Source organism: Schistocerca serialis, chromosome 2, assembly GCF_023864345.2.
Source record: "Schistocerca serialis cubense isolate TAMUIC-IGC-003099 chromosome 2, iqSchSeri2.2, whole genome shotgun sequence".
In the NCBI taxonomy this organism is placed as follows: Eukaryota; Metazoa; Arthropoda; class Insecta; order Orthoptera; family Acrididae; genus Schistocerca; species Schistocerca serialis.
This window is the reverse complement of record NC_064639.1, coordinates 687,181,168-687,205,970: the sequence shown is the minus strand read 5'-3', so window position 1 is coordinate 687,205,970 and position 24,803 is coordinate 687,181,168. Positions and strand designations below refer to the sequence as shown.

The 24,803-nt window shown below is 39.6% G+C and overlaps 1 protein-coding gene across 2 annotated transcripts in view; it reads right to left on the bottom strand.

The window, feature by feature from the left end:
• Positions 1-21,134, bottom strand: part of LOC126457813 (probable enoyl-CoA hydratase, mitochondrial) — a 50,988-nt gene extending 29,854 nt beyond the window's left edge. Inside the window, exons 1-4 of one of the 2 annotated variants that reach the window (XM_050094431.1) lie at positions 21,113-21,134; positions 18,546-18,746; positions 14,348-14,472; positions 11,361-11,565 (exon numbers count right to left, since the gene is read on the bottom strand). In XM_050094431.1, coding sequence (XP_049950388.1) covers positions 11,361-11,565; positions 14,348-14,472; positions 18,546-18,639 — 424 coding nt within the window. In that variant the 5' untranslated portion in view covers positions 18,640-18,746; positions 21,113-21,134. Of the gene's footprint in view, positions 1-11,360; positions 11,566-14,347; positions 14,473-18,545; positions 18,747-20,796; positions 21,003-21,112 lie in introns of those variants that run through there. The other variant, XM_050094430.1, reaches the window with a different exon arrangement.
• Between the last annotated feature and the right edge of the window lie 3,669 nt (positions 21,135-24,803).

Genomic DNA, 24,803 nt, shown 5'->3' with positions numbered 1-24,803 from the left:
GATCTTAATTTTGCAGACTTTGGCAGGAGCGAACTCCATGGTCACAATCTGGTGAACTACCTTCCTAAAGATGCTTCCCTCCAGGCTCCCATCCCCAACACTGTTACACCCCCAGAACACATTTTATCCCTCAATACAGTTGTACTGCACGTACATGTGGTATGAACATTTATTCTTAACCCACAGTATTAAAGAAAATACATTAATTTTATACCATTGCAACACTATTTTTAGGAATCTGCGATTTTCCGATCTCATGCAATATTGAAACTATTAGATCTACAGAAAAAAAGGATTAGAACCTTTTTTTAATAGGTAATTTTATCTAGTTTATATTTTGAAATGGGAAATATTTTCACTAGAAGCCACAGTTTTCGAGACAGCCAAGAGAAACTAAAAACGTGACCTTGAAACCCTGCACCCTTAGGATTTTGATGTGTAATTAATTACACTTCCCCCTACCACTATACAATAATTTGTAACTACACGAATTTTTTCCCCTAATTTTCCTTTGTTGACTGGGTTGTACGGCTCTAACAACATTCACATTCAACTCTACTACCTCGTACCACTGTTTCAAACAGTGGAAAATCCAAACTGAAGTAACAACGAAGTGGAAATGGTAGATTGCTGCTCATCACATAGAGGAGGCCTTGAGTCACACACAGGCACAACTGAAAAAAAAAAAAAAAAAAAGAGTGCTACATAATGAGCTGTTGGACCACATCCTCCATCACATGTAGGAAACCCCACACATCCACCCAAGCACAACTCAAACATACATGAACACTATTGTATCTGGGCACTAAGGCCCGACTGCAACTGCTTTTGGGTTAAACAGTAATCTTTGCTTTGGTGGGTAGTTGGGGGTAAGAATAGATATGAGACAGGAAATGGGGGGGGGGGGGGGGGGAGTTTGTTAGGGGTGCAGGAAGATGCTAGTCCTGCACGCAGAGATATGGTGGGGACAAGATACGGCAGCTAAGGACACAATCAGGACACTGTGCTTGGGAGGAGGGGGAAAAGAGGGATGTACAGAATTGGAAGGTACTGTATAGATGTATTGGCTGAATAGAAGGTAAGTGTAGTACTGGAGTGGGAGCAGGGGAAGGTATAAGCAGGGGCGGTACAGTGGTTAGCAGAGAATGAGCCCACAAGGGTTAGGAGAACAAAGGCTATATTGCAACGGAAGTTTCCATCTGCAAAATTCAGTAAAGCTGGTGCTAGTGTGAAGAACCACACAGTAGTGGGCTGTGAGGCAAAGTTGGAGCCTGTGTTTTTTGCAGCAACACCAGCTTTTCTGAACTGTGCAGTTGGGAACACTCCCCGCAACATATCCTTTGTTCCCATAACTTTGCTGGCCTCAACCTCCACTAGTTCTAAACTCCACCTGCCTATCCCCTTCCCTGCTCGCACTTCAGAATTACAAATGCCTTCTATGTCACCAACAGATTTCCGTAGTCCTTTCCCATTCTCTACTTCTCTCTTCTTCCCTTTCCCCTTTACCTGCTACCAGCACAGCCTCCGTATGCTGCACCTAGCAGCCCTATCCTGTCCCCACCACATCGCTGTATGCTTCCACAAGCAGCACTAGCATATTTCCCCACCTCTTCACTGCTCCCATCTCCGGCACTTGGCTCCCATCCCTCAACGTGCCTTTATATCCCTAATATCCACCACCAGCAAGGATAGTTGCTTATCTCAGAGACAGTCACGGTTCAGCCTTAGCACGAGGAGATGACAGTGGCCATGTGTGTGAGAGTTGTGCGTTTTGTGCTAATGTGCGGGAGTTTTCTAATCCGATGAAGGACTATGTCTGATAGCTAATTATAATCAGTACCCTTTTTGTTATGCCTGACTGATGCAACACCACCTATATAAGGTGGGTAGCAATCTACCCATTCCTATATATAAAAATGGGATAATATTTACACCATTCTTCCAAATATTATCTAAATAGAATTCCTTCACAGGGTTTGTGCTAATCTACCTCATTTTAGTTGATAACATAATCTAATTGACATACTTTTTCATTACTCTCTCAAGTGTTTGAAAAGAGTTTTTAAACTTTTTAATTAAAAAGGTTTTACTATTTTTAGGAAAATTTAAGCAGTTTCAATATTAGGGTTTTATACAAACAATGGAGTCTTTAAAGTGAAATAACTCAAAATTATTGCATATTTAATATGCCCAAACACATTTTTATTATACAGAAAACTTACTTTAAATCAGTATTGGTCAGTGTTTTGGAAAACATTTACTATGGGAGTCAAAATTTTTAGATCATATGGCACTATGAATTTTTAGACAAAGTTCTTCTGTAAACTAAAAATTCATTTATAAAACTAACTATCAGATAAACAATTACTGTCTGAATAATACAAATTTAGGAAACATAGACAGTTTACCAAGCCACTGATCTAAAGTAAAATGCAACTATGTTGCAGCTTAGGAAAAGAAAAAAAAAAATAGTATTTATTTACTGTAGGAGTGATACCAGGGAGAATGACGAAAGCAATATTAATGTCCTAATGATGAGGTCATTTGAGATGAAGCACAAGCTCGGTTGAGAGGAAGAAAATTAGCCATTTCCCTTTTGAAGACACCATCCCACTATTTATTACAAGCTGTTTCGGGAAATCATGAAAAACCTAAATCTGCATGGTCAGACGTGATTTCAGACAGTGTCTTCCCTAAGATGGAGCAATACCAGAGCAAATGAAGATACTCCACATTGTTATGTTTCAAACACAAGGGATATTTTTTGTAGTGTCCACATACTATCTTCCTCCTCAATCTATCATATGGAAAAATACGTTAGCTACAAGAAGAAAACCATGAAGTTTGAACATAGGCACACTGGTTGGTTGGTTGATTCTTTTTTATGGTGGGGTGGAGGTGGGGGTCAAAGGGTAAGGGACCAAACAACAAGGTCATCAGTCTCTAGATCCAAGAGAGGTTTGTCCAAAAGTAGAGACATCCACCAAGAATGTTCGCTGATCGAGTTGGGAGACTCCTAATTGTAAAAGTGAGAAGGCTAAAAATTTAATGGACACCTTTGGTACTGTCAATAATAAAAGCAAGACGAAGGAACTATAGAAATCATTAAGTGGGCATCCCTGGGGCTGTGTATGCTACAGGAAACATCTGTCCCACCCGTGATCCATTACAGTCAAGAGTGCCCACTATTCAACAGACTGCAGCACCTAGAATAGAAAATAGGGTGCTGCAGAAAGGAGGCAAATAAAACCTAAAAGTGATTAAAATAGAGTAAAAGGGGGATGAAAGAGTAGCCTGGCCCCAGAAAAGGGCTGGAGAATCCCCGACACCTAACACACAGTGGGAGATTCATCATCCCCAATCACCCTGCCTCTGCTCCAGAGGTAGATTAAAACTTTAGAACAGAAAATAAGAACCACTTTCACTAAGAAAACTGAGAACCATGTCAGCCATACATGAATCATCTGGCACTGTTAGAGCCAATGAGTCAACAAGTCCACATTTAGCATGGAGAGTCAAAAGGAGGGGCCATTCTACCAAGATACAAGTTACTGCCTGTAAAGTCTCCACAGCCACAATGTGGGCATGGCTGGTTACACAAAATAAAACTGTGGGTTAACCTGGTATGAGCAATGTGGAAATGACATAGGACTTTGGATTTCTTCTGGAAGAAGCATAGGAAGAAGCACCATGCTGCAGCAGCCTCCTTGATTGTGCTGAGTTTATTAGATGGGGCAGTAGCCCACTAGATATTGTTCCATTTCCAAGCGAGCAGAGCCCATTTGCACCTGCAAATCCTCATCTGGGTTCAGCAATGTACACAGGGAGCGAGTAAGTTCTCCTCTAGCCCGACGTTTGGCCAATTCTCTCCCCGGGATACCCACGAGTTGGGACCCACAGAGAGAGAACTGTGCAAGCAGCATGATGAACATCAGTGAGAAGGTCATGAATATCAGAGATCAAAGGGTGGCAAGAATAGCACCACTCAATAGTTTCGATGCTGGTAACTGAGTCGTATTTATTAAAACATGCTCAAGGGAGGCCAGATTATTAAAATGGAGGGCTCTGCTGTAAGCACACTACTTGTTCCTGGTAGTGAATGGCATTCCATACCAACATGAGATATATATAGGCATATCCTGTCTGATCCAGTTTTAGAACCATTGTGTAAAAATGGTAGCTCTCTGGAACTGTATGTAACAGACACCGAAAGAACATGGACGTGATAGACTTTAGCCCCTTGGAAGAGATCAGTCCTAATCCATGGCCTGGGCAACATCCAAGAGGCAATGCTTTAGAGAATATGTGAAGCAGAGCCCAGGGAGAAGAGCTGGAGCTCTTGGCAGGGAGAAGAGCTGGAGCTCTTGGTAGGGAGAAGAGCTGGAGTTTTCCAACTGGTATTCCAAACCAAGGGCAGGTATCAGGACAACGACCTTCTTCGTGTGTAAAGAGAATGGAACACATGGACTCATCAGGGAATTATTGCATAGGAGACCAAGAGCTGGTAGTGCTGAATCTGAAAGGGAAGATCCCCTGGCTTTGGCAAGAAGACTGTATGTAGGACTAGTCCAAAAGACACCAACGGACAGACACTTGCCAAATGGTGGACTGGGTCTAACAGTTTCAAAGCTGATGGGGCCACAAAGTCATAAACCTGGCAACCATAATCCAGTCAGGATATAACAAGGACCCAGTAAATAGTGATGAGAGTAGCATGATCCACACCCCAAGATGTGTGGCCAAGACAGCAGAGAGTGTTTTGCTTCTGAATGCAGCTAGCCTTCAAGTGACGAATACAGGGCGGCCAAGTCAGCTTTTTAATAAAAAGGAGGCCCAAGAAATGGGACTGTGCTATAATGTCCAGGTGCTGGGTATCTAAGTAGAGCTTTGTGTCAGGACAGACTGTGGTACAAGGGAAAAATGCATGGCCTATGTTTTTGTAGTAGAGAACTGAAAACTAGAGGAAAGAGCTGTACAGAGGCCCGCACAATGGCCACTTGGAGCAGGCTTTCAGCAGAGGCTACAAAGGGGGAGCAGTACCAAGTGCAAAAATTGTCAATATACAATGCAGGGGTGGCCAGCTACCCACTATAGGTCACTAGGCCATGGATTGTGATGAGAGAGTGACATTCAATACATAACCCTATGGGATGCCATTCTCTTGGACTCATTTGCAGCAAAGTCAAATGCCAACTCTAATCCATAACAACTGGTGGGAGAAAAACTGATGAATTAAAATCTGCAGGGGACCCTGAAAGCCCCAGTCATGGAGGATAAGTAAAATGTGATAATACCAAGCTGTGTCATGTGCCTTATGCAGGTCAAAAACACGGCAATAATATGTTGGCATAAAAAAAATATAGAATGTCATATGCTGCTTTCAACTAAAGCAGATGGTTCGTTGTGGCTTGTCCATCCTAGAAACCACACTGATAAGAGGGACAAAAGGGCCTAAGATTTGAGAACCCAACATACTCTCCAAGCAACCATTCTTTCAAGCAGCTTACAGAGTATGTAGGCCAGGCTAATCAGCAGGTAACTGTCAAGAGACATTGGGTTCTTACCTCACTTAAGGATTGGAAAACATATGCTATCTAAACATTGTGAGGAGAAGGCAACTTTGAGCCAAATACACGTGAAGATCCTATGGAGATGTTGCCTTTGTGGAATATTCTGGTGCCGGATCATCTGATTGTGAATTGAATCAGGGCCTGGGGCAGTGTCATGGGATGAGGCAAGAGCCTGAGGTAGTTCCCAGTCAGTGAAGGGTTCATTATAGGATTCATCTTGATGGGGAGTGAAACATAAGGGGACGTCTTCAACTTGTTGCTTCTGCAGAAGAAAGGTAGCCAGATAGGAAGAGAACAGCAGTGCTGACACAAAGTGGGTCATGTGATGTTCTGCAACAACCAATAAATTGGTACGAAGACCAACTTGTAGGACACAACCTGGCATAGTTGTTGACTACTGGAGGTCCACTACACTACAGAGTTTGGCACTCACCTGAGATGAAGATGTATACGTCCCTAGGGATGATACCTAGAACTCCCATCATTCTTTCACATTGCATTTGATTAGACAGAGGGCCTTAGAATGTAGTCAGTTAAGCGTGATAAGGTCGATATATGAAGGATGTCATTTGTATTGTTGCAAGGCTCTTTGGCAGTCCTGAATAGCTACTGCAATGTCTTTGGTCCACCATGGCACTGGCCAATGGTTGGAGGGAAGCCTGTAGAAAGAGGAATAGCAGTTCAGCAATGTGGGTTACTGTGTCCAAGATGTTTTGCACAACCTATCAATACAATTCGACAGAGGTGGTGAATGTAACAGGGGAGGCATACAAAGGCCAGTTGGCTCTGTGAAGTAGTCAGTCAGTCTGACAATGACAAGGAAACCACAGGATCGCTGGAAAGTGGTCCCTGTCACAAAGGTGGTTGTTTAGTGACTATTGTAGAGAAGTGTTGTTTGACTAATTTGGTCAACTCAACATAAAGGGTGGTTGCTGAAGTTGTTTGCACCTACATCACTATTGCTTCCAACGAGGTACAAAGGGGAATCGATTCAGTGATGGCAAGTACGAACTGAAGAACAGACCCCTCCAGACACCCTATAGGTACCATCAAGGTTCTGACAGAATGCTCAATACCCATGAAGCACTGGAGAATAGTCATCAGTGAAGTGTGTTTCTTGGAAAGCAATGCAAACTGCAGAAGAAGAAATAAAGTGTAGTCCCAGCAGGCGACAGTACATCCATTACAATTCCATTGAATGATCACGTGACTTGTTCCAGGTTACGCAAAGGGACCTGAAGAACAGGTCATGCCACAGAATCATTGTTTATCATGTATGGGAATGAAACCACATCCACAAACATTGGTTCATAATATGACTGCAGGGGAGGGGGGATCTGACACTTAAGCAGCACACCAGAGGAGCATTATTCTTCTCCTCCTCCTCCTCCTCCTCCTCCTCCTCCTCTTCCTCCTTTGTAACCTTTGTTGAGCAATGTTTGTTCAAGGAGCTATCCGCATTGTGCAAGAGGACAGATTAAAGAGCAGACAGCCATGGGACACACAGGCCGTGGCTCCTTCAGCCGAAGTTCGGTGTCAGATCTCTAATCTGGGGGTTTCCAAGGAGAGGGATGCTGAGAGGGAGCCTTGTCACCAGTAGACACCAAAGGAGGAGAAAGCTTCTCCAGCTGGGCATGGGGGAAAAAATGTGGAAAGGCTCCAAAGAATATACCATGGGAGAGATTTGGTTTGGCGAAGGTAGAGGTTGTGTGTGCGTGTGCGTGTGTGTGTGTGGGGGGGGGGGGGGGGGGGCACCAATGGTGGTGATGTTAACATAATTCACCGTCATGTCCACAGAATGTAGGGGTTCATATTTCTTCCATGCCTCAGTATATGACAGGTGCTAAATAGATTTGTATTTCTGGATCTTCTGTTCTTTCTTGAAAACTGGGCAAACTGTCAAATGTTCTGCATAGCTGACACACAAGGATGTTCACAAAAGCTATCTTTTAAGTAATGCTTATCCAAGGTTGCTGGATTTTGGGTCCATCATGCAGCAGGATGACACATGCTAGAGCATAAACATCTGAAGCACCCAACAGGCAGTGGAACATATGGTTTCACATCAAACCTGTGCAGCATGACCTTAACTTTCTCTGAGGGGTCATTTTCTTTGAAGGCTAAGATATAGGCACCTGTATCCGTATGATTATCTTCAGACTTTTTATCTCCACAACTGATAAAATGCACGGCTTGCTGCTGGAGATTAGTTTGGAGCTCCTCATCTCTTTGGAGCATAAAATCTCTGTGGGAGATGATTCCTTGGACCATGTTACGAGTTCTGTGTCACCTAGATAATCGCATGCCCAAAGAGCTGTAGATTGGGCACCAGAGGAAGTTTTAATTAACAACAACCCATTTCACATTTTCCCCCCGAGAGACTCCACTCCCCAAAATTTGTCTTCAATGTACTGCACAATAAATAATGGTTTTGTTGCTGTATAAGTCTCCTCACCAATTTGAGTAAATACCAGATATTGGGTCAAGCTTTTAGCTCCTAGACATCTGGCTTGTCCCTCCCTCTTCCCACAGTGCAGCCAGGGGAGGTGACATCGTGGGTCACATCTCTCTGTATTATAATAATCTTTCCCACCTGAAGAGACTGCTGGGGCTTTGCAGCCACCAGCAGGAGTTAGTTTAATGCATTTCATGTGGAAATCTTCTACCATGGTACCACCCATGCCCTGAGTCCCCTGCCCCAGCCATATGGCCACATACTCCTTGGCTTGCATGGATAATTACCAGCTCAGGCACTGAGAGTGTGATCCCAGCGTGGTTAGGAGGTACCACAGTGCAGGTACTTGAGGACACCCCCCCCCCTTCCCACACACACACACACACACACACACACACACACACACACACACACACACACACACACAACAGAATGGCTACTATACTAGATTTTGGGTGCAAAGAGAGAAAGGCACAAAATGAGGAATATATGCCATGCTGGGTGAGCTTCCTTGCACGATCTGCACTTCTGTAAAATTCAGAAAAGGAATTCCAAGTCGAGCCCAAGGAAATAAAATAGTTAAAAATTAAAAGTTGCAGAATGCCAGAAGGGAAGAAAATGAGTGTCCAAAATCACAAACCAGATCCAATCACAATTGGTGAGTAAAAATAAATAGTAGAATGAAAAATACAAATAAAATAATTCTGCAACATACAGAAAATAAAAATAAAAATTGTATGGTACTTCTGTGTAAACTATGATCAAAATTTGGAATTGGCTTCTTTCAAAAATCTTGTATTGTTGATTTAACTGAGATGGAAAAGTAATCACATCCACTTTTTTTTCTTTTCTTTTCTTCCAAATTTCGTTCACTGGGGAATAACTGACGTCTATTCTGAATGCATCATTTGGTATAACAGGAGGTCATGTACCTTTGACATAAGTGCTCATTAGAAGGATACTGAGTCACAGAAGGGGCTGTTCCGTACACACAAGCATATAGTGGACATGTTCCAATGAAAAAGAAGAAACTAGATGATGATGATGATGATAGAAAATTCTACAATACATAACTAATGAGCAGGAACCACTGTTAACAGTATCTTCCAGTGGCCAGTGAATGGTGGGCAACATAAGGATGAAGCATATGCACCATAGTCTGCTTTGCTGTATTTTGCTTGTGGCTGTATTCTGGGTACATTATGAATAAACCTGTATGCTAACATATTCTTTTGTCAATAATGGATATGAATAATATGAATGTGGGTAACAATTCTACCACTGCAACAGAACAATAGCTGTCTCCAACATCACCAGGTTCGAAAAGCGGTTATCTCCAGTACATTCAAACTCCATTACTGACTACAGTTGAAAAATCCACAGCCAAAAAATACAGGGTTCTTTTATATTTGCAGATTAAACGACTGTTGCCAAGGTCAACATTTTTATGTAGTTTAATAGATTGATATATGGGTTGTTCTATGTTTAAAGATAAAGCTTTGGCGATTGAGGTCACATGCAGATTTATTTTGAAGAATTCTAAAGGGTAGATCAGGCAAATTATACTCGCACTTGAACATACTCGAGATTTCCTGATACACTGTAGCACTTGATACAGTATCTACCATGCTCAAACAGTCCCATGACATTTGACTCTCAAGGTGCTAGCGCAAGGGTTACACAAGAAAGTATGAACTAACCACCACTACAGTTTATTGCTTTGCTTAAAACTTGATTATTTTGTGAAACATGAACAGCATTAAATTATAGCATCTTATAAACTCTTGCTTTAAGTGAACAGGTTTGCAATAAAAGTTCTCATACCTATATGGATACTGTATACAAACATGTCTGGGGCTTTCAAGTAAAGGTAATACTGAAAGTAGAAAACATTGTCCTCCAAAAACCAGCACTTGATTCTGAATGCAATTCAGTATTTTATTTGGTTATGAGAAACTGTAATGATTTACCAATTGGGTTGCAAATGAAAATTCGGTCACTGTTTATATATTAGAATACTGGGTAAAAACATTACCACCTTATGATCAGCTTTAGAATGAGATGGTGACATTCAGATGAAGCAGAAAGAAAATTAATCCAAATTAAATAAAACACATAAAACTGACTAACTGCTGTCACAAGAGCAAATTATAGTAGCAAGACAGGTTGTGGCATAGTACTAACAGACGTCAGTAGATCACGGGATGAGCGAAAGTTTGAGAATTGTACAGAATCATCATTGCGATATTTTTTTTATGTATTAGTTGCTGCTGTTACATATGACCTGCACTATAGAAGATATTGCAGTCTTTGTTTCACAATTGCTCAAGCACAGCACTATGGAAGGGCGGTAGGTGCAGGGAGTGTAGTAATGAGTGGGCAGTAAATACTGTTGTGCTGCCAACCACGAGAATCTATACCATGTAATTTGGATTTTTACGAACATCTACCACGTCGGAATCGACTTTTAAAATCGTACAAATACATAACAACAGTATACATTTCTGCAGGAGATGGTAGAAGTCCATGTACTTAATGTGTTTCCTGCGTCAATGTTGCTGACACTGTAAGCTATCGTGGGAACAAAAGGGGGTATGTCAGCTGCTGGTTCTATGAAGCCAAAGAGAGAGCACCAGGCTGATGATAAAAAAAGAACTGTGTTCTCAGGTTCCACTGTAACCACAACCTCAGAAATCACAACATATTCTGAAAGAAGAGCCAAATATTTGGGACAATGAACATATTTCTTACAACTGTGCTACTACAATGATGTCAGTGATTATAAATAGTGATAACCCAGATAACAGATTTAGTAAAGAAAAAAAAGGTAATGAAGATAAAAATTACTGTAAACTATTTCTTTTTGTTTATTTTATTTCACATCTTATTATCAAAATGTATGCAATCAATAAATGGCCTCAGTTTAAAATAGGTATAATGCTTATGTTTTGGGCAGGTACTTTATATCAATAAAACGATTTGTAATTTTGATTAGTTAGAATATGTTAAACAAAAATTTTTCTCAAGGAGTTTCTTAACGGGGGAGGAGGAGGGGAGGGGGGGGGGGAGGAAAAGTGCAGTTGTCTTGTATTCCAGGTTGTCTTACACTTGGGTAAATACAGTATGTTGTAATCTTATGTACTGTTTCACCACGGGACCAATTGCTATATGGCAACTCTATGACACTATGCTTAAACTGTTTTGTCTCCTGAAAGATTTACTTCCTGGAATATGATCCCTTTTCCAATTCGCCAATCTACTAAACTCATTCATTCAGGATAATGTACTTCAGCCATGTTTCTGTCTATTGCACTACTTTAAAATTATATACTGACCCATTTTTTCAGCCTCTTGGGCAGTGACTTGGTTCCCAGTAAGACATATTTCCATTGCCTTTGATTTTCCAACCATTCGTGGAAGTCTTTGAGTACCACCAGCACCAGGAATAGTTCCAATAGCTATTTCAGGCTGCCCAAATTTTGCTTTCTCACCAGCATATATGATGTCACACATCATGGCAAGTTCACAGCCACCTCCCAACTAAAATATAAAAGTATCTTTCAATTGTAAAATTCAATTCAATTTACTTGATTGGTACATGTAATTAAGTCTAATTTATTTGCCAGAGAATTCTCTCCATAATGGAAAATTGAATCTCAAATATTAAAATGAAATTTCTGAATAAAACATACAAAATATTGTGATAAAAGAACTTTTATGATGTTTACACTAACATTTAAAAAAGTTCATCTATTGTGGAGCACAAGTGGATCTTAAATTTAACCAGTCAGCAATCATGTCTGCTATAACCTTGGCTCTTCTGATGCAATATACTACTCTCTTTCCCAATTGAAACACAAAATGCTTTTTATTTACAAAGCCGAAGATTGCACCAGCTCTTATAATGATATTTAGTGATTTCATTCCCAACAAATTATTAGGGCCTGGGCTAATAAGCTAGTTTGTGTGTTGTGAACAGAGTGTCACTATACAAAACATGTAAAAAATGTACTATGACTATTTCTAAAGAGAAAGACTTTTTCATGCATACCATAATATTCATGTAGCAAAAAAAAAAAAAAAAAAAAAGAAAATCAGACAACAGAACCTATTTGTAATCTGAAAGGGATCTACTAGTATTTACAGTTTTCCCCTGCAGCACCTCTATCTTTGCCACTGAGTCTCACTAAAATGCAGAACTTTTCAGTGGTTAAGTAGCAATAAGCCTTTACATCTCTAACAGCCAATAATTCATACTAAATACGGAGTTAAAAAAGATAAAAGAATGAATACGTGTATGTTATTTTCTCATGCACATTGTTTTTGTTGATGCTTTACTACCACCATTTTCTGCACTTTTCTTGCTCTTCCCCTTTTATATAACAGTGCCAGTAATTGTAACCCAAGAACAGACACTATTTTTTCTTCTTCTCAGTCATGTAACTTCATATAATGCAGAAAGGTACCACATTTTTTTCTTCCATGGTAGCATACACCAACAGAACAAGAACAATGTAAACTTCTCCTCATACATTAAGTACCCTATATTGGAGACAGTGGCTGAATAACTAATGACCATGACAACTTTTTGGCATTGTAGGGCTGCCCTCCACAAAAATATCTACCAAAAACTGAAAATACTATGAAAGGATAAGATTGCTACTCACGATGTGGGGACAACACCAAGTCACAAACAGGCACAACAAAAAGACTTCTACACATTTATGCTTTTCGCCAAAAGCCCCACACACACACACACACACACACACACACACACACACACACACACACACACACACAAAATTACTGTCTCTAGCTGCTGTGCCCTGGACTGCAGACAGCAATTGCCCCCGATGGAAACAGCTGTTTGGCATGGGTGGTGATAAGGATGGGGAGCTGGGTGGGGAAGGAGAGGGATAGTAGGGTATTGGTGAGGGAAGTGTTGTGTGCTTATGACAGTGGGCAGGGACAGATAGGACAGCTAAGTGCAGTCGGGAAGTTGGAGAGGGGGGGGGGGTTAAGGAGTGAAAAAGGGAGAGAAATACAGAAGGTGAAGAATACTAGTGGGTGTATTAGCAGAATAGAAGGCTGTGTAATGCTGGAATAGGAATAGGGAAGGGGACAGGAAGGTGAAGGATAGATAATAGTGAAGATTGGGCAAGTGGGGTTACAGAGACGTAGAATGTGTTGTAGGGTGAGTTCCCACCTGCGCAATTCAAAAACATTAATGTTAGTAGGAAGGCTCCAAATGGTGCAGGTTGTAAAGGAGTCACTGAAGTGAAGCACACTGTATTGTGCAGCACGTTCAGCAATGAAAGTAACCTGACACTTGTGCCCTGCTACAACCATCAACCTTTCATTTGCCTGTTACATTTCCAGGGGATGTTTGTGCTTTGATGGCCCTTGGCTGTTAAGATTTGCTTTAGGTCATACAACTGTTGCACAATGGTAAAGTAAGCTATTACAGAATACAAATAGATAGAATTTATTCTCATTTCTTGTTACATGAAGGGCTTCTCAATTTCATGAACAATGTTACATGCATGTAGTGCAACCAGTCACAATGTCTGAAGAGCATCAATTGCAGAAAATACACATTATCTACATAATAACATAATTTTTTTTTAAAAAAAGCCTGCTAATGGCTAACAGTTATTAACAAGCTAGCATTTCTAACAGTCCTTGTGCATGTATCTGTACTGTTAAGTGCTAGTCTATTCTTACGTAGACACTATTTGACAAGTTACATGTCTCCATTTACTGAAATGTCATCACCTTTTTCTTGGTGCTAGACATGTGATTACACTCAAATGTTGTAAGACAGTTATTTTCAACTAATTCTCATTGCCCTTGGTAGGAATAAAATAAATCTTATGGGATAAATACTACAACATACGCAACATAAGCAGGCATATACGACCACTTTCAGCTTAACAGCTTCTACTTTGCTTCAGGAGCAGTACCATGAAGTGGCACATGAGCCATGTTACATAAGCCTGTATCACATTTTAATGGGCTACTCAAGTCAACTTACACTTGCAAGGAAAAATTACCTCTTTTCATATTTGTATGCTTGTGTCTTATCTAAGGTTAGAATTTATGTTTATTCAAACAACACATGAAGATGATCATATCTTTACAATAAAACCGTTCTCCAATTATTAAAATGTTCTTTCTTTAATGTACAATTTCTGTTAGTATGCACATGATTAGTGAGCCATTAGACATCAGGTGGCATGAACAATATTCAGCTAGTGAAACATGCAGAAAGGGAAACAGAATTGCAGCATAAACAAATAAATGAAAAAGAAGATACACTTACTGCATATCCATGCACTGCGGCAATCACAGGTTTTTTACAGTGAGACACCCTAGTCCAGTGAGCCAAGAAGTTGCCCTTCACTGTATCGGAATATGTGTAATCCTTCATTTCCTTAATATCAGCACCTATACAATACAAAAGTAAATCAGAAAAATTTACAATGTCTTATGATTCAAGCAATATTAAATCTTTTGATGATTAACAATCACACAGCAAAAATGTGCAAGGATGGGTTGATAAACCTGGTAAATTTCTACAGAACAGTTGGATTTTTGCTAAGCAACACGTCTGTTAGTAAGGATGAATGTTTTTTCTTAAACTTCATAACAAATGCAATGTACACTTATTTGTTAAATTGTAGGTTTCACATTTTTTTATAAGAATGATAGATGAGCAGCTTCCAGTGCTAAAACATTGTTATTTGAGAAAGTGAGCTCCACCCCAAATTCAAACTGAGTTGACCGAAGTTCAAGGGGTACTTTGCACCAGAATACCTTTTTTGACTACGAGTAGATTGACATGTTCTGGATGCATGGTGGACAAGGGTCATTTGAACCTACAATGGCAGTCACCGGCTTTTGTGCTGTGTGACTTCATATGCAACCACATGTGTTGTGCTCTTCACAGTCTGAAGACTGGTTTGATGCTGTTCTCCATGCACCTCTGTCCTGCACAAACCCCTTCATCTCTGAGCAACACACTTTTTACCCCCACACTTCTCTCCAACACTAAGTTGGTGATGCCTTCAAGTCTCAGAATGTGTCCCAACAATTGATCCCTTCTTCTAGTCAGGTAGTGCCACAAATTACTTTTCACCCCAATTATATTCAGTACTCTCTTCAATAGTCACGGGATTGACACATCTAATTTTCAGTATTCTTCTGTAGCACCACATTTCAAAAGCTTTTATTTTCTTCTGATCTAAACTGTTTTATCATCCATGTTTCACTTCCATACATAGCTACACATACAAATACTTTCAGAAAATATTTCCTCACACTTAGATCTATGTCCAATGTTAACAAATTTCTGTTCTTTAGAAATGCTTTTCTTGCCATTGCCAGTCTACATTTTATATCCTCTCTACTTCGGCATTGTCCACTATTTTACTGCCAGAATGACAAAACTCCTCTGCTACTTTAGATGTCTCACTTCCTAATTTAATTCCCTCAGCTTCACCTGATTTAATTTGACTACATTCCATTATCCTTGTTTTGCTTTTGTTGATTTTCATCTTTTAGTCTCTTTCCAAGACACTGTCCATTCCATTCATCTGCTCTTCGCAGTCCTTTGCTGTCTGTGACAGAATTACATCATCGACAAATATCAAAGTTTTTATTTCTTCTTCCTCAACCTTAATTCCTTTTCCAAATTTTTCTTTGGTTTCTTTTAATGCCTGCTTAATATACAGACTGAATAAATCAGGGATACGCTACAACCCTGTCTCATTCCCGTCCGTATCACGGCTTCCTTTTCATACCCCTCGATTCTTGTAACTGCCATCTGGTTCCTATACAAGTCTAGAACAGTCTTTCGTTCCCTGTATTTTACCCCAGCTACCCTCATAATTTCAAAGAGAGTATTCTAGTCAAAGTTGTCAAATGCTTTCTTTAAATTAATGTTATAAATGTAGGTTAGCTTTGCTTATCTTCTAAGATATGTTGCAAAATCAGTACTGCCTTGCGTGTTCCTACATTTCTACAGAATCCAAACTGATCTTTCCTGACAACTTCTACCAGTTTTTTTCCATTCCTCTGTAAGGAATTTGTGTTAGTATTTTGCAACTATGACTTATTATACTGACAGTTTGGTAATATTCACATTTGTCACCACCACCTTTCTTTGGAATTGGAATGATTATAATCTTCTTGAAGTCTGAGGGTATATCAACTGTCTCATACATCTTGCACACCATATGGAAGAGTTTTGTCATTGTAGACTCTCCCAAAGCTATCAGAAGGTCTGATGAAATGTCATCTACTCCTGGGGCCTCATTTTGACTTAGGTCTTTCAGTGTTCTTTCAAAGTCTTCTCACAGTATCATGTCTCTGATGTCATCTTGATTATGTCCTCTTCCATTTCTGTAATATTGCCTGAAAGTTCATCTACCTTTTATAAGCCCTGTATATACTCCTTCCACCTTTCAGCTTGTTGTTCTTTGCTTAGGACTGGTTTTCAACTGAGCTCTTGATATTCATGTCACTGCTTCTCTTTTCTCTAAAGGCCTCTTTAATTTTCCTGTAGGCAGTATGTATCTTTCCCCTAGGATAAGTTTCTAAGTCCTTACATTTGAGCTAAAGTCATTCCTGCTAAGCCATTTTCCTCTTCCCCTCAATCTCATTTTGGGACATTTGTATTCCCTTTCACTAGCTTCATTTGTTGCATTTTTATATAGTCTTGTTTAATCAATTAATTTCAATATCTCCCGTGTTATCCCAGGATTTTTTCAAGGCCTTATCTTTTAACCTATTTGATCCTCTGCTGCATTCACTGTTTGATCTATTAAAGCTATCCGTTCATCTTCCACTGTATTTCTTTTTCTTGTTGTGGTCAACTGTTGCCCAATTTCCCTCAAACTCTCAACAACCTTTGCTTTTTTTCAACTTATCCAGGTCCCATCTCCTATATTTCCTAACTTTTTGCAACTTCTTTGGTTTTAATTCACAGTTCATAACCAATTAATTGTGGTCTGAGTTCACATCTGGGAAATGTCTTTCAATTTAAACATGTTTCTGAAATCGCTGTCTTAACATTGTATAGTCAATCTGAAATCTACTGCCTACCAGGTCACTTCCATTTATATAACCTTAAGAACTATAACAAAATATATATATATTAAAAACAAAGATTCTGTGACTTACGAAACAGGAAAGCGCTGGTAGATAGACACAATAAAAACACACACAAACACACACACAAAATTTCAAGCTTTTGCAACCCACGGTTGCTTCATCAGGAAAGAGGGAAGGAGAGGGAAAGACGAAAGGATATGGGTTTTAAGGGAGACGGTAAGGAGTCATTCCAATCCCGGGAGCGGAAAGACTTACCTTAGGGGGAAAACAGGACAGGTACACACACACACACACACACACACACACACACACACACACACACACACACACACACACACACACACCCACACACACACACGTATGCAATCAATAGCATGAAAAATAAAAAATTATGGCATTGGTTGCCTCACAATACGTCAACTACATCCTGAGAAATTGCGAAGCAATTTTTACGCTTTAAATAAATGAAGTGCACATCCTGAGAATCAAGTGTGCATCTCATGCTGCCAGTAATAGTGATGTCATTGACATACTACGTCAGTGCATTAATGTATGGTGTGGTATTGTATGACAACACATCACTGGCCCATATTTCATTGATAGCACTCCTAAAGGGGGATAGTTTAGGCCCTTCTTGAGCTTTACCTTATTTGAACTGGTCCATCTCTTATTGTGTGTCAAATAATGTGGTATCAGAATGATGCATGTCCTGCTTATAATGTTTATTGTTGCGAAATGACAACTACAGGTACAATTAGTGGTAACACACTTGGTTTCACGTTTCTAAACATCATCAATTCTGAAATATGTGGCCTGTAAAGGATAGCAATGTCGTCACAGTTTCTGACATAATGAATCGCATGTAGTACTGTGCTCAGATCAGGGGTTTCCTGCACTGGCACCTGTATCCTGCCGTAAACATACCAATACCACCACAGCACACACACTACCTTCAGTGTTACAAGTGCAACAGCTGCTGCATAACGCCGCACAAGGCGGGTGACCTTGAAACGAGTTCCACTCGCTGCCACCAGAGCTCGGAGGATTGCGCTTCAGTTTTAACTAAGTGCGATCCGCTGCTAAAAAGCATTTTCGGCTGCGGCTACGCCCTTCTGGTCGACGCTGATTGACTGGGGCGCTCTTATCAGTAGGCACATCCGCTGGCGGCCCAGTCTCGCTCGTGAGGCAACAGCATGTTCACTCGACTCGAGGCAGCTGCACGATACACACAGCCATGCCGTACCGCAGCAGCAGTAGAAGATATAGAAGAAGGAGTAGGCTACCAGTTTATAAGAATGTAGACACTTTTGATCTTACACCTAAGCCAACAGCACAATGAAAATAAAATCTATTAAAAAATTTATTTGCTAATCTATCTGGATTACACTCTTTGCATACTAACTTACCTGCTGCAAATGCTTTCTCACTTCCAGTAATGATAACAGCACCAATATTGTCATCTTTCTCAAATGCATCAAGAGCACTTCCAACTTCATGCATCAAATCATTGCACAGGGCATTCAAAGCTTTGGGTCGGTTTAATTTTATGATACCAACATTTTTTTTCTCTCCAGCTGTCTCAGTCAGAATGTGTGTGTATGCACCACCTGGAATGATATATGAATAATATACAAAGCATGGAAATCACAACATACTTATGAAAAAAACCATGTACATACTTCTCCTTATAAAAATGAAAACTTTGAAGTACCTAAATTCAGAATAACAACATTAGATAATAGAAAATTCTCCACTGTTAATTTTAAAGCACATTACGCAATAAAAATGCAAGACTGGGGGCAGGACACACAGTAATTTTTGAGTACTATCTTCAGAGTCATGTTGTCTATCAGCTTTACTTCTCAATAGTGTTTAATAAATTGTTTTATTACACTACTAAAAAAGGTCTTTAATAGCCAATACTGAAGAATTTCAGTTCACTGTATCTTTACAGCTTGCTTCTTCACTGGTGGCATACACTGAGCAAGCCACTAATAACCAAGATGTGAAGATAACTATTTTAAAACATTAAGATTCTGCTTCAACACTCAACAAGAGAATAATTCAGCACCTGTGTCATTCTTAATTGCAAAAGTGGACTAAAGATATGTATTGGGCCCCCTCCCCCCCTCTGATACCTTGGTTGTAGTGACAGACTAATCTGTAGTAGGCTACAGCCTGTGGTCTAGGTTAGGCTGGATGGTGCTATTTAGTTGTGAGTTGGCAGTCAATGAATATGAAAGAAAATCTGGTTGTGGTAACAAACTGGATGGTAAAGAACCCAATGTTTATGTCTGTGACATATTTAAAAATGCATTGGGGGTCCAATATGTGTAACTTTCAACCAAAAAGAAGTTTTTCTTTAGTGTTTTCCGGGAATCTAAATTCAGTTATCACACAAACAATGTTCCCATCCCGAGTCAAGTGTACAAACTTATTTTGCACACAACTTCAGTCTTACCACACTAATAGACACTCATATCAAGTTTTGTCCACTTGTTTCTTAATCCTGGTGGTATCAAAACAAACTCCCTCATCATCATGCACCATCCTTTAATGTTCACGTGACTAATTTAATTTTGGTTCTTTTTTTCCAAAGTAAGAAGGAAATAAGCACAATCTATCAAGTTTAACTTTTAACAGTTACAAAAACTAAGACTAATTGTATTTACATTCTGACTACGAAAATAAAAACCTACAAAGAGCCCCCCCCCCCCCCCCCCCCCCCCCACACACACACACACACACACACACACAAAGATTTGTTTTTGCAGGTGTTCTGACTTCAGCAAAAACAAAATTTTATCTTCGCTCCTATTACCCATAAAATTATGTTTTGTACACAGCAGACCCCCCCCCCCCTCAAAAAACAAATATACTTGTTAGGAAACAAATACAAATGAGCCTATATCTCAAGATGATTATAACAACAAAAATGAAATCTTGTAACCTCAAGTGAAGAACAGAGTGTTCAAAGTTCAAATAAAATTATTCTACACATGGTTTTAATGAGCACTAACTTCCGATCTGGAATTAGTCACTCTCACTACAGAGCAATGTAGGTGAACTGCAAGAAAACTACACCGAAATTGCTAGACCAAGAACTTTACAACTTTAACAATTTTATATACATTTTATTACTGCCATTCCACATCATTGGGTGGGAGATTGTTTCAGAGAAAATGCATTATGTACGTTTTTCATAAATAACATGCTCCACATAGATGGAATAGTTGTGTACAATTATTTTTGAGTTTAACACATTTATATTACGTGGAACTACGCACACAGCACAGTAATATTAATTGCTTTCTCCAGCATAATTGCCATCTCTATAAAGATTTTACCTGAATCGCGAATCGATTAATATAGAAAAATCCATTCAGACTAGGTATGTATAGCACTGTTAAGGGTTAAATGGTGCAAGTTTCGTTCCACGTCACTACTTTCATACATCCTACACACGATCCGTGGGAAATTAACAGGTGTGTAAAATAGCATATTCCGAATAGGCAGCAACATTGAAACGACAGTATTTCTGCCATAACAGCAAACAACACAACACCGACCAATCGAATTACATTATTTAGTTGCTAAATGCCACAAGGCTTTAAGCTAAGGCGGCTGAATCGTCATGTGAAACACTACAGTACATACTTGTCGCATATTTTTTCGAAGCAACGTATGACCACCTGGAGATCCCAGACACTCGCCCAGTTAATACACGCGTAATGTTGAAAGTTAGTGCCATTTTTGATCCAGACCAGCACAAATATTTATTTGCCAAGATCGCTTCTGACCAAGTGGTACTACGGCACAGCCGGCTATTTGTTTAATGCAGCACGTCGATATGCCGCTTGCTCGAAGTCCAAGGCCATTACCAACCCACTTGTAAAGATAAATAGAAGAAATTCCATCGCGCAGGACATTTCAATCATGTGAAATATCAAGCCATTGCAGATTAAAAACATACCAAATATATTTTCGTCTTGCCCGTTTACTGGTAATATGTTAACACTTCTGTTTACAACTACTTTACAAGATGTTTACAAGGCTAATTGACCTTTGCGATATGCCTTTTAACACTTGCATTCCATCTCCTAAAAGGATATAACAAAAATACTCTTATCATTACTTCAGCTGTATAAATGTGGATACAGTAATGTACGGATTAACGAAAGTGAATTAACACGGCAGAATTTCGCGAGGCCATTTTCTTTCTGAGTGTTTCAGTTGAGCCCTGCCACATTTGTTCTCGTCAGTCACGGATGTGAAGTGTCGACATCGTGATTGCTGTTCACACATTCAGCTATACATATGAGAAATATTCACTAAGTGTCCAGAAGAGTATACTCTTAACACTTTTTTTGAGACATCAGTCTTCTGATCGGTTTGAAGCGGTCCGCCACGAATTGCTTTCTATACTAACCTCATAATCGCAGAGTAACACTTGCAACCTAAGTCCTAAATTATTTGTTGAATGTATTCCAGTTTCTGTTTTCCTCTACCGTTTTTACCGTCTACAGCACTCCCTAATACCTTGAAAGATTTTCCGTGATGTTTTAACATATGACCTACCATATTGTTCCTTCTTCTTGTCAGCGTTTTCCATATTTTCCTTTCCTCGCCGATTCTGCAGAGAACCCTCCTCATTCCATACCTTAGCAGTCCACACATTTTTTGGCATTTTTCTGTAGTATACCACATTTGTTCCGGTTTTCCCACAGGCCGCGTTCTAATCGTACATTTTCAGAAATTTCTTCTTCACACTAAGCCCTATGTTTCAACTTGTTGACTTCTCTTGGCCAGGAAAGCCCATTTTGCCAGTGCTAGTTTGGTTTGATGTCCTCATTGCTCGCCCTAGATCGCAGAATTCCTTAATTTCTTCCACTTCCTAATGTTAAGTTCCTCACTGTTTTCATTTCTGCCACTTCTCATTACTCTCATCTTTCTTCAATTTACACTCAATCCATACTCTGTACTCATTAAAAGTTTATTCCACACATCATATCCTGTAATTCTTCTTCGCTTTCACTGACGACAGCAATGTTATCAGCGAATCTTAGGGTTGATAACCTTTCAGTATGAAGTTTAATCCCAGCATTGAATCTTACTTTTATTTCTGTCACTACTTCTTCAACATACAGATTGAACAGCGGGGACGAAAGACTACAGCTTTTTTAATCCAAGCACTTCGTTCTTGGTTTTCTACTTTTATTATTCCCTCTTGGCTCTTGTAAATACTGTTCATTACTCATCTTTCCCTACAGCTTACCTCCATTTTTCACAGAATTTCAAACACTGTGCACCAGTTGACATTGCCAAACGCATTTTCCAGGATGACAGATCCCACGAACACCGAACACAATACTGTTTTTTTTTTTTTTTTTTTTTTTTTTTTTTTTTTTTTTTTTTTTTTTTTTTTTTTTTAATGATGCTGTAATATGAATGAGAAAAACAGAAATCCAGGCTAGATGCCGATTTCATAGCCCACAAGAAGTCATTTTCAAGTGAACAAGCTAGCAAAATAACACTTGAAAATGTTATGCTGAAACTGATAGTAGCAATGACTTTATAGCTAGAAGCAGATAAATGACGTCCATTTAGGTGTATATTGTGGCTCATGTATTACACGTCAAAAATGTTTCATTTGTGGTAGTATTAGGTCTGTTACCAACTTGCATAAAAATCAGGGAGTTCTAACAATTTGTGCTAAGTTCTTGATTAATGGTAAGTCATCAGGTGTCTGGTTAAACATTATGCACTGGAATTTATCGAAATACAAATCATATTGTAGTTTGAAGGCGCTTCATTTATTATTTTATATGACTGAATATAAAACTGGGTCTTGAAAACTATGCTTCAACACCTACAGGTTATCCCATTTGGGGTAAGGCAGGGCTCACATCTATAACTTACAAAGTACAGTAAGCTGAAGGTAACACATTATAAGGAAATGCCAAAAGCCACATAAAGCTAATAAATTACAGTGTAAAACATGTTTTATGCAGAAAGAATAGTAAAAATGGGGAAACTCATAACTAGATAACTAGAGGCTGTATATGCACTGAAGTGCCAAAGAAACTGGTATAGGTAAGCATATTCAAATAGAAAGATATGTAAACAGGCAGGATATGGCGCTGCAGCCGGAAACCCTTATATAAGATGACACGTGTGTGGCGCAGTACTTAGATCAGTTGCTGCTGCTACAATGGCAGGCTATCAAGACGTAAGTGAATTTGAACATGCTGTTATAGTTGGCACATGAGCGATGGAACACAGCATCTCCGAGGTAAGGATGAAGTGGGGATTTTCCCATACGACCATTTCATGAGTGTACCATGAATATCAGGAATCAGGTAAGACACCAAATCTCTGCCATCACTGCAGCCTAAAAAAGATCCTGCAAAAATGGGACCAACGACGACTGAAGAGAATTGTTCTGTGTGACAGAAGTGCAGCCCTTCCACAAATTGCTGCAGATTTCAATGTTGGGCAATCAACAGGTGTCAGCATGCAGACCATTCAATGATACATCATCAATTATGCATAACCTAGGCCTGCCAACACCGACATTGGACTGTTGATGACTGGAAACAAATTGCCTGGTCGATTGAGTCTCATTTCAAATCGTATTGAGCGGATGTAAGTGTACGGGTATGGAGACAACCTCATGAATCCATGGCCGCTGCATGTCAGCAGGGGATTGTTCAAGCTGCTGGAGGCTCTGTAATTGTGTATGGAGTGTACAGTTGGAGTGATATGGGACCTATGGTAAGTCTAGATACAACTCTGACAGGTGACATGTATGTAAGCATGCTTTTTAACCACCTGTATCTTTTTTTGTCCATTGTGCATTCCAACAGACTTGGGCAATTCAGGCAAAACAATGCAACACTCCACAGGTCTAGAATCGCTACAGAGTGGCTCCAGGAATACTCTTCTGAGTTTAAACACTTGCGCTGCCCACCAAACTACCCAGACATGAAAATGATTGAGCGTATCTGGGATGCCTAGCAATGTCCTGTTCAGAAGAGATCTCCACTCCCTTGTACTCTTACAGATTGATGGACAGCCCTGGAGGATCCAACGCATCAATTCCTTCCAACATTACTTCAGAAATTAGTCTAGTCCATGCTATTTCATGCTGCAGCACTCCTGCATGCTCACAGGGGCCCTCCACAATATTAGGCAGGTGTACCAGTTTTTCTGGCTCTTCAGTGTGTAATTTTTATTTACCCAAAATAAGTAATATAATATTGCAAATGTAGTAAACATAACAGAGCAGAAAATAAATTTAAGTAGTTGCTCAATGTACATTTCAAGCATTTAAAGACTTGCGAGTGGATGCATAGACATTTTCACTGAAATATTCCAAAACTCTTGCATATCATCCTAAGCTAAAGTTGCCCATTAGGTGATCTAAATATAAATATATCACAAGAGTCCAGTGACAATATGGAACTCCTTAATAAAATGAGGTGTGGCTTAAACAAGGCAATGTCAAATCCAACATGTACAACTTGCAAAATACACCACATATTCACAAACCTATGTGATTTTCAGTACAAAAGTAAAGTTACAGAAACTGCTCTGCCAGATCACGGTGCAATATATACATAAATTATTTCATCACAAAAGAATATGTACAAAAAATGGGAAAA